The sequence below is a fragment of the Capricornis sumatraensis genome, chromosome 4, assembly GCF_032405125.1.
Source record: "Capricornis sumatraensis isolate serow.1 chromosome 4, serow.2, whole genome shotgun sequence".
Lineage (NCBI taxonomy): Eukaryota > Metazoa > Chordata > Mammalia > Artiodactyla > Bovidae > Capricornis > Capricornis sumatraensis.
Genome location: NC_091072.1, coordinates 153,797,663 through 153,807,884, shown reverse-complemented (window position 1 = coordinate 153,807,884; position 10,222 = coordinate 153,797,663). Strand labels below are relative to the sequence as shown.

The following is a 10,222-nucleotide window of genomic DNA, read 5'->3' as shown; positions in this document are numbered from 1 at the left end:
TAATCTTCCTCTCTTGCTGTCTGAGAAGGAGGACAGCTGGGTGGGGGGTAGGAGGCAGGGTGAGACAGGCTGGCGCGCAATAAGAGGTCTTAAGTGAAGCAACACTGGCCAGTGCCACCCCCCATGTGACAGAGCCGTCACCTGCCTTCTCCTCTGCCAGCTGCCCATTCCGACACCTGAGACAGAGGTTGGGGGTCCCAGGTGGGCCCAATTTTCCCCCAAGGGTGACGTTGTGACCCTGCCCACCTGCCTCCACTGGCTTTCGTGGCCTGACCACCCCCACTCCTACACCTTCCCAGGATGGGCCTGGGGGCAGCCAGCAGTGCAGGGAGCTGGGGTGGGGGCGGCTGGCGGAGGAGCCCAGAGTGTTGGGGATGAAGGAAAGCGCTGGAGGCTCCACCTTCTGCCCTCCCCTCCCTCCCCTCCCCCTTCCCCTCTCCCCCCTCCTTCCTTCCCCAGCCCTCGGCAGCAGCTCAGCGCTCAGTCAGTCTCAGGCTGTCCGGCCACGGTGGTTGGTGGTGAGGATTCGGGCTCCGTCCTGACAAGGCCCGTGGCCTGTGGCTCGGGGGCCCCCAGCCCCTCCCAACCAGCCCACCAGCGTCCCCCACCCCCAGCCCCCGAGCTGGACCGCACACCTTGGGACACGGTTTTCCACTTCCTCAGGACGAGCCCTAGACTGGAGGAGAGGTCCGAGGAGGTGAGTGAGTGCGCAGCCCGCTCCTCCCTTCCCGGGGCCCAGGCCTGGGACCCTGCGGTGGGGCTGGGGCGGAGAGAAGCTGACACCGCGTGCCCCCAGCCCAGTTCCTCTTCTAGTCCCCCCGTCGGGGGGGGGGGGGCAGGCGGAAGGAAAGAAGGAAAGGTGAGCGAAAAGGTGGGAAATTCCAGGAGCCAGGATTAGAGCAGAAGAAAGAGTCCGTTTTTCTTCCTTTCCATCAACAAACCTCCACCCAAGAGGAGGTTTTTAAAAAAAAAAAAAAAACCCGAACCCACCCACAGCAAGAGGCGGTTGGGACCAGGTGGGGGTAAGACATGGAGGCGGGAGCTAAGAGGCCGAGCCCCGGTCTGGCATGTGCGGGGGCCCAAGGGGCTGCGGTGGGTTTAGGGGCAGCCTGCCGGCCCCACCTTGGGACTGTGCCTGAGTCGCGTGCCGGGCCGCCGTCGGGGCTGCGCGCACGCCGCCCATCACGCCCTCCTTCCCATCGTCCAGGTGAGCGTTGGACTCTTCGCCAGGACCCCGGCGGCGGGCCCCGGAGAGGCGGCCGAGGCGGCGGCGGCGGCGGCCGGGGGCGACATGGCAGAGGAGCAGGACCTGTCCGAGGTGGAGCTGAGCCCCGTGGGCTCCGAGGAGCCGCGCTGCCTGTCCCCGGGGAGCGCGCCCTCGCTGGGGCCCGACGGCGGCGGCGGCGGCGGCGGCGGCTCGGGCCTGCGAGCTAGCCCGGGGCCCGGAGAGCTGGGCAAGGTCAAGAAGGAACAGCAGGACGGCGAGGCCGACGATGACAAATTCCCCGTGTGCATCCGCGAGGCCGTCAGCCAGGTGCTCAGCGGCTACGACTGGACTCTGGTGCCCATGCCGGTGCGCGTCAACGGCGCCAGCAAGAGCAAGCCCCACGTCAAGCGGCCCATGAACGCCTTCATGGTGTGGGCGCAGGCGGCGCGCAGAAAGCTGGCCGACCAGTACCCGCACCTGCACAACGCCGAGCTCAGCAAGACGCTGGGCAAACTCTGGAGGTGAGCGCCCCCGACCCGCCTCCGGGGAGCTCCCGCCGGGCCCTCTACCCGGGCCCTCTACCCGCGGGTGGAATGGGGAGAGGCGCTCACGGCCTGGGCCCTTCTCTTGGGGCAGCCGTCGCCTTGATGGGACTGGATGGCCAGCTGAGGGCATCGGGCCCGCCCTTCCCCCAGGACCCCCTTGGGGTTGCGCTCGCGCTGGTCTCCGGCGGCCTAGGCCCCGCTCCCCAGCCGGGGCACTGGGCTGGAAGGCGCCCCCTCGCGGTTGGAATTCTGCCGGTGGCAGGAGCTGGGGCCTGGGCTTCTGGGCCGGGTGGGCGAGAGTGAAGGTGGAAGGGAGGGAAGGCTGGTGGAGGCATCCACACCATAGTCGTCCACTAACCCCATTTCCGCAGGTGCCACTCAAGGGTGCCACTGCCCCGGGGTCAAGGGGCATGCGAGGGAAACGTCTGGGAAAGAACTGAAAGCCTAGCTGGAGAGGCAGGGAAACTGAGGCAGGCAGTGGAGAACTGCAAGGCTGAGATGGGGGCAGACAAGGAATTCAGGTCCGGGTCTTTGAAAGGGTGAGGGATGGAGGCCAAGCCGACCGCTGCAGGCCCTTGTCCTACCCCAGCGTCCTCCTCTGCACCCTTCTGAGCTCTTTCAGACCCAGGGCTTCTTCATCTCCTCAGGAAAGGGGACCCATGGAGAGGAGACTCCCCCTCCCACCGGGTCCCAGAGCTGCCAGGCTGGTCTCTTCCCCTCCCTCCCTCTCCCAGTCCAGGCGCCATCTTCCTTTCCAGGGCCCCACCCAGGATTGAGTAACCTCCTACCCCTCCAGCCCTGGAGCTGACAGCCCTGGCCAGGAGGAAAGGCTGGCCCCTTTCCTACCCAGAGTCCCTCAGAGTCCCAGGTTCTCTGGAAGCAGCTCGGACTTTGGGGGAAAAACATGCCCCTGAGAAGGAAGTCGGCCTCACCTCTGGTCTGGGGTTTAGGCTGCTCCCTTTTGAATACATTGTTGACCAGGGCAATGCCACCCCCGCCCCCCAAGCAGTCCTGGGCGGCTCAGAAAGAGAACAGGGGCTCCAGAAGGTGAGAGTCTGCAGAGGTTACCTGATTCCCCGCTAGATTGTCCATGAGATAGGCCCAGGAAGGCAGAGGGCCCGCCCAGGCCATGTAACAGCTGGTGGTAGAGCCAGGGCCAGAACCAGGTCTCCTGACGCTTCAGCCAGTGGTCTTCCCACACACTATCCTCGGTGACAGAAGTGGGTCACCCCTCCCCTCTAAGACACGATCAGGAGGTTGTGGGGTGAGGGCAGAGGAGAGAAAGAATGAGGAGCATCCAAGCTGCAGAAAGTGTCAGGGGAGCCTGCCACCCCTCCCCTTGCCAGCCCCAACACAGTGGAGCTTGGCCTAGAAGGCCAAAGGCTTAAGGTGGTGGAAGGAGCAGGAAAGCCCCCAAGAGACCAAGAGGAATTCGCATCCAGCCCACTGGGCCTGGGCCTGGCCATGTGTTTGCTAAAGGCCTGGTGCTTCTTCCCCTCCCCCCTCAACACTCGGCTCACCCCAGCAGGCCCTGGGCTCAGCGGTCAAACTGCTGCATGGACTCAGAGGGTCTAGCCTTGCCCAGGATCAGAGATCAAAGCCAGCTCCTCTGCCCAAGGTCCATCCACATCGTGGCAAGGTTCAGCCCAAGCCAGGACCCTTGGTGCCATGGGACAGAGACAAGCAAGTGCAAGACAGACAACCAGGAGGGAGGCAGACAGGCAGACAGAATGGGCCTTGGGGACCATGAGCAGACCACAGTGTAAGCCCAGTAAGAGCATCAAAGCAAGGATGGACCGCCCCGCTCCCACCTCTCCCCCATGCTGTTGCCAAGGATTTAAGGTTGGACCCTCCATTGTCCCTGTCTGTCCCTGCTCCCCCAGCCCAGAACCCCACGTTGGGCTCCCTCAAAGGGACTTGTTCTTGACTGCCCCTCACCTCAGGCTGTGTGCACAGGGGCCCAAGGTGACCCGCAGGGGCCAACCTGAGTGGCAGGGCGGGCAACCAGGAAAGCAGGCACTGCTTACTCAGGACCACCCCAGCAGTGGGAGGGTGACCAGACAGTGACAAGGGTCAAAGGCTATGCCAACAGGGAGTGGGCTACTCGGATCCTGGGTGGGGACCCCGCAGACCTCTGGACTGGGTTAAGCTAGCCCGCCTCTCTAGGGGCTTCTCCTGAAATCTGTGCTCCCCGCCTCTCCACTGTCTCATGAATCTCAGGCTATCAAGAAGGGGGATGGCTCGCTGGGCAGAACTGGCAATCAGAGGCCCTATACCCGAAAAGAGAAAGACATGCAGATTGTGTGGGATGCTGGAAGGGGGTCAGACACACCAGCGTCCAGGCCCTGGCTTGCAAGTGGCTAGGGGAGTGTGCCAACTGCTAACCTTCAGTATCCGCCCAGGAAAGGCCTGTTAGATGTTGAGCTCATCGTGCTGGGGGGTCAGTGTATTGATTGACCCTCCTGGGGAGGATAATTAGAGCCAAGAGACAGGAAAGGTGGGGTCACAGGCTGGAACCTCCCAGGACCCTTAGGTGAGCCCCCACGGGAGCAGGGGTAGCGGAGCCAGTGTGCCCTAGCGTGGAAGCCCCCCGCCCCCGCCAGTTGGGGATTTCAGTTCAGGTGGGGAGTCAGCCCACCCCTTCCCTCTCCGTTTCAGACCTTGGAGACCCAGAGGTGAAAAGCAAACAAGGTTTGTAGTTAGAGCTGTGGTGACCGAGGGCTAGCGCAGGAGTCAAGATGAAATTTGGGATTGGGTTTCTGTGGTGGGGGAGGACGGGTTTGGGGTCAGGAAAGAGCCTTAACAGAGCTGAAGCTGAAGGCCTGGGTGAGGCTGGGGTTGGGTTTGGGGGTAAGGTTGGCGTTGGGCTCAAGTTAGGACTGGGGTTGGGGCTGGCAGACCCCACCCCCACCCCCAGGTAGGTTTCTCTCCAAGTTAGGGTGCTGGTGGGAACTGGCGCTGGGAGGCACCGATGGGTGCAAGTTGGAGTCTTCCCTCTCTTCTAGCCTGTGCCCTCGCTTGCACTCCGTGCCCCCTGCCATTTTCTTGCAGATTCACATCCAGTTGCCAGTGGGCAGAGGGCACAGGGAAGGTTTGGGGTGGGAGAGGGAGTGCAGGGTCCCCTGCCATTCTAGGAGCCTCTGTGCCGGGGCTATGGCTGGTTGAGGCACCCCCATGTGCCACCTCCCCTCCTCACCAGGCACCCACCTTTGGGCCTGCCCCACCTACCCTGGGCTGGCTGGGGGCGGGAGAGAGGGCGCAGCTAGGGTGAGAAGGGCTGCATCCCACTCCCAGCCCCTGATGGTCTGGGGTCCCCATCCCATCACTCAGCTAGAGGGGCCCTTGGAGAGAGCTGGGCTGGGCTGGGCTGGGCCACGGCCCGGGGAGGGGGGGGGGTGGCGGGGAGGGCAGCCGAGCAGGCTAAGCTGGAGAGGAATGCTGCTGCCCGCTAGGAGGTGCCTGGTATGACCACCCCCTCCCATCCTGGGCAGGGAGGGCCCTGCCTTCTCCTGACTGGGTGAAGAGGGCACCCACGGGGGAGGGGGGTATAGGGGGCAGCTGGAGAGAGAGGCCCTTTGGGCTAAAGGACAGAGCTGCTTCTGGAGAGTCCCTTATGTCTGGGGATCTGGGAATCTGTTTCTTCCCCGAGCCCCTCTTTGAGGCATCCTTCCTGTCTTCCTCGCCAGCGGCAGCCCGGCCCTGAACTTCCCTGCGGCCCCAGCCCTGGCTGGAGTCAGGTGGGTGGGCCTACGGTCTGCAGGGCCTGCGTTCCACTGGCTGGGCTCAGGCTGGGAGGAGGGTCTGAATGCCCCCATCCAGGGTCTTGGAAGACAGGAGCTTCCTTAACATTCTTTCACTCCGTCAACAAGGAGATACGATCGCCCCTTGAGGTGGGGGTCCGTGCGTAGTGAGGGGCACACGCATCCTGCCCCCCTCGGCCCCACCACGCTGGAATTCACAAAAATGACTCCAGAGTTGAGGGGTTCCACTGCAGGTCCTCTTGCCCACCACCTCGCAGGCAGCGTTAGAATTGCACCTGTTTCTCGAGGTGCTGCCCCCCCACCCCCCAATCCCTAGGTCCCAGGTCCCATGCACAGGGCTTCACAGCCATTATCTTGGCCACTCCCACACCTGGAAGTAGGTGTTACCCTTGTTCTATAGGTGAAAAAACTAAAGCTCAGAGAAGTGACTTGCCCACGGTCACACAGCTAGGAAGTAGCAGACACTGGGCTCTTCCCCTCACCGTGCCGCCCCTGTTTGCACATCTCCAGTCCCAGGGAGCTCACCCCCTAATGAGGCAGCCAGCTCCACTTGCAGACAGCTTTGAAGAAGGAGTTTTTGGTGGCTCAGACGGTAAAGCGTCTGCCTGCAATGTGGGAGACCCAGGTTCAATCCCTGGGTTGAGATCTCCTGGAGAAGGAAATGGCAACCCACTCCAGTATTCTTGCTTGGAAAATCCCGTGGACGGAGGAACCTGGTAGGCTACAGCCCATGGGGTCTCAAAGAGTTGGACACCACTGAGCGACTTCACTTTCACTTTTCAAACTGAAGGAAGCTCTATTGTAAGCTCTATGCTAACCCATCCTCAGGGGCTGCCTGGAGCGGCAGGCTGGTTCTTCTCTCACACTCCAGCCCCTGAGAGGTTTGGGGGCAGAGATGGCTGCCCTTGGAGGCTGTGGTGCCTTGGGCTCACATCCTCCAGTCCCTAGGCCAGGCAGCACAACTCCCACCCGGGACCCTGCCCGCCAGGCTCCCCTGGCCCCCAGGCCTCATTTCTTCCAGGGCAGGCGCTCACGGTGGCCCTTCTGCTGTCTCCCCGACCCCAACCACCCCACCCCAGGCTGCTGAATGAGAGCGACAAGCGCCCCTTCATTGAGGAGGCCGAGCGGCTGCGGATGCAGCACAAGAAGGACCACCCAGATTACAAGTACCAGCCGCGGAGACGGAAGAACGGGAAGGCGGCCCAGGGAGAGTCGGAGTGCCCAGGCGGGGAGGCTGAGCAGGGCGGCGCGGCCGCCATTCAGGCCCACTACAAGAGCGCCCACCTGGACCACCGGCACCCGGGCGAGGGCTCCCCGATGTCAGATGGAAACCCTGAGCACCCCTCGGGTGAGCCTGGGGCTGGGAGCTCGGGTGGGAGGAGGCTGTGGGCAGCGGGGAGAGGCAAAAGCTGGAGGAGGACTTGAGACCCGAGGCTCTGGGAAGGGCTGGCTGGGCTGAGTTGTGGCCCAGCTGGGCTGCAGGGGCCCAGTGGCAGTTCAGAGGGGGTTCAGGGGTCAGGGGAGGCGGCTGGGCAAGAGGGCTGCGGCCAGGACTGCTAGGAGGGGCATTGGTTTGGGGTGAAGAAACCCGTGAAGGAGGCCAGTGGGCCAGTTACACCAGAGAAAGGTGGGACAGGACGATTCTGAGAAACAGGAGGGCAGACAGAGGACAGCGCGTGGCCTCTCCTCCACCTCCCAGTCTGACGGGGGAGACACGGCATGTGACATTGAGCACGTGGCACAGAGGAGCCAGACGCAGGGCGTCCTGTTTCATTCTCATTGGCGATGAGCGCAGCTAACGTTAACTGAGCGCTTGTGCCGGGCACTGCGCTGCTTGCTTTGTGTGTGTGAGCTCGTTCAATCGTCTACACTGTGATGAGGCAGCCGCTGCCTGCACGCAGACCTCAGCTGTGTGGCGAATCACTCCCATGCTACAGAGTAGACCGTACAGAAAACTGAGGGTAACTTGCCGTGTAGCTGAGGGCTCCAGGGCCTCTGCTGGCACCATAGCTACGTCCCTTGTGCTTGTAGCTTACAGGACACCGTGCTTGGGGCCAGGCTCCTGGCCAGTGTCGGTGAGCAGAGCTCTGCCTTCTGCCTTCAGAAGACACACTCCGAGTCCTTTGTGCCAGACCTGGAAGCAGACACCAGGCGTCCAAACGAGACGCCACGGTCCCTGGAGCCTCCTGTCGCCTCCCGTGGTCCCTGGTCCCTCAGGAGCCCACATTCTATAGAGGGATGAGCAGTGATGAAAGCACGTGAATTAAGTACAGGAAGAATCAAGGGCACGTGAAGCCCATGCGAGACCCAGAGGGAGCATAACCTCTGGGCAGGAGTCACCCCCCTGTCCACCCAGTCAGTCTCCAAAAATATCCAGCTGCCCACCAGTCTCTGGTCAAGGAAAGCCTCCAGAAGGAAGCCATGTTCTCAACTGCTTGGCATCATCTCTGTTTTACTGATAAGGAAACTGATAAGAGAAGATAGGGGGTCTGCCCAGGGTCACACAGTAAGTGACAGAGCGAGAATTCAAACTCAGAGTCCAGATGCTTTGGCCAGCACAGGACTCAGCACTGCCTCTGGTCTGATGGAGGAGGCACAGGCCTGCCCTCAAGGAGCGCCTGGCTTGCTAGACCATGAACATGGTCTCTGTCCAACGGGATCCCCCATCCAGCCATCCCTCCCTCACACTCCTTCGGAGATTCAGGAGTACACACACACAAGACCCTGGACCGCGTACAGAGCCAGCTCACTCTATTACTGTGGGCCTGGCTTTCTCTTCCCCATAAACAGCCCAGCTACTCCTCCTCCCCAAGCCCTTCCCCACGTCCCCAGGGCAGGGCAAGCGGCATCCTCCACTGGCCTCCTGAGCCCTTCACCCATCCCTCACCATAGCACCTGTGATGCTGCCCTCCAGCCCTGGGTGGATCCCTGGATCCCCCACCCCAAGACCAGGAGCTTGTGCAGACAGGAACCATTCGACTTCTTTGTATTCCCCTATGCCTGGCAACAGTGCCTGGAGCTTAGCGGTGCCCCCTAAGTGTTTGCTGAATGGACCTGGGAAGGGGCAAACGGACAGACGAAGGAACGGGGTAGCACAGGTCACTCACGTCAGTACTTTCCTGGCCGGGCAGGGAGAAGGCAACTGGAGGGATAGTGGGGCCACGTGGTGCGTGATGGGAGCTGAGAGTGTGGTCGGGGGCGCTGGGTGGGAGGGAAGGTTTCCTTGAATAAAGGGCACTTGAGGTGGCCTTGGGTGGAGGGATGGGGTGGGAGGTGATGCATCGTTATTCGGGTCCCGGGGTGGTGGAGGTGTGCAGACGAGCCAGCCAAAGTGAAAAGGGCTTGAGAGGTGAGCAGGGCAGGCAACCAGCAGAGGCCGAGTGTGCTTAAGAGAGAGCAGACGAGCCGGGGCCTACAGGCCAGACCGCATCGGGCTGCACAGCTGAGGAGCGCTGGGAGGGCAGCCGACTTCAGCTGGTGTGAGGAAGAACCTTCCAATGGGGACAATGGAAACTTGCTCAAAATGAAGCAGGCCTCTCCGGGAGGAGGCGGGGGCGAGAGAGGGGAGTCCTATCCTGGTAGAAGAAAAGACTCATTCCTAGGACTGAGGAATTTCATAAATGACTGGACATCAACCTAACATCATTACATAGCCAAACGCCACCGCAGGCCACCCCAAACACGTTAAAACGAACAAGGCCGTGCCGTGATGGGTCCTCTGCCTCCCGGAGGCATCGCATCTGAAAAATGAACCATCAGCCTCTGACCTTAGTTCCTGCTTCCTCTCTCTCTCTGTCTGTGTCTCCCTTTGCCCTCTAGGCCAGAGCCATGGCCCGCCCACCCCTCCGACCACCCCAAAGACAGAGCTGCAGTCGGGCAAGGCAGACCCCAAGCGGGATGGGCGCTCCCTGGGGGAGGGCGGGAAGCCTCACATCGACTTTGGCAACGTGGACATCGGCGAGATCAGCCATGAGGTAATGTCCAACATGGAGACCTTCGACGTGGCCGAGTTGGACCAGTACCTGCCGCCCAATGGGCACCCGGGCCACGTGGGCGGCTACTCAGCAGCTGGCTACGGGCTGGGCAGCGCCCTGGCTGTGGCCAGCGGACACTCTGCCTGGATCTCCAAGCCTCCAGGCGTGGCTCTGCCCACGGTCTCACCGCCTGGCGTGGACGCCAAAGCCCAGGTGAAGACGGAGACCGCGGGGCCCCAGGGGCCCCCACACTACGCCGACCAGCCGTCCACCTCGCAGATCGCCTACACCTCCCTCAGTCTGCCCCACTACGGCTCCGCCTTCCCCTCTATCTCCCGCCCCCAGTTTGACTACTCTGACCATCAGCCCTCAGGACCCTATTACGGCCACTCGGGCCAGACCTCCGGCCTCTACTCGGCCTTCTCCTACATGGGGCCCTCACAGCGGCCCCTCTACACGGCCATCTCTGACCCCAGCCCCTCAGGGCCCCAGTCCCACAGCCCCACACACTGGGAGCAGCCGGTATATACGACGCTGTCCCGGCCATAGAGGGGGGGCCCCCCAACCCCCGTCACCACCCGTCTTGCCCTGCCCCTTCCCCCAGCCCTCGCGCCCTGTTCCTCGCCCATCTCAGGCCTGGTGGCGGCAGAGGAGGAGGCTGCAGAGGCTGACAGCTGAGGGGAAGGCCTTCTGTCTGGCTCACTGCCTTTGATGACCCCACCCCGTCCTACCCAG

At 62.6% G+C, this 10,222-nt stretch overlaps 1 protein-coding gene across 1 annotated transcript; it reads left to right on the top strand.

Annotated features, from left to right (window-relative positions):
- Nucleotides 1-500: 500 nt before the first annotated feature.
- Nucleotides 501-10,036, top strand: SOX10 (SRY-box transcription factor 10). Its single transcript, XM_068971959.1, has 4 exons — nucleotides 501-697; nucleotides 1,208-1,728; nucleotides 6,593-6,861; nucleotides 9,333-10,036. The coding sequence occupies exons 2-4, from the start codon at nucleotides 1,292-1,294 to the stop codon at nucleotides 10,034-10,036; spliced, it is 1,410 nt and encodes a 469-aa protein (XP_068828060.1). The 5' UTR covers nucleotides 501-697; nucleotides 1,208-1,291.
- The last annotated feature ends 186 nt before the right edge of the window (nucleotides 10,037-10,222 follow it).

Excerpts from the sequence above, each read along its gene's own strand:
- SOX10 (XM_068971959.1), top strand. The coding sequence starts at position 1,292 with ATGGCAGAGGAGCAGGACCTGTCCGAGGTGGAGCTGAGCCCCGTGGGC. Across the intron at positions 1,729-6,592 it reads ACGCTGGGCAAACTCTGGAG|GCTGCTGAATGAGAGCGACA; the intron begins GTGAGCGCCCCC and ends ACCCCACCCCAG. Across the intron at positions 6,862-9,332 it reads AAACCCTGAGCACCCCTCGG|GCCAGAGCCATGGCCCGCCC; the intron begins GTGAGCCTGGGG and ends TTTGCCCTCTAG.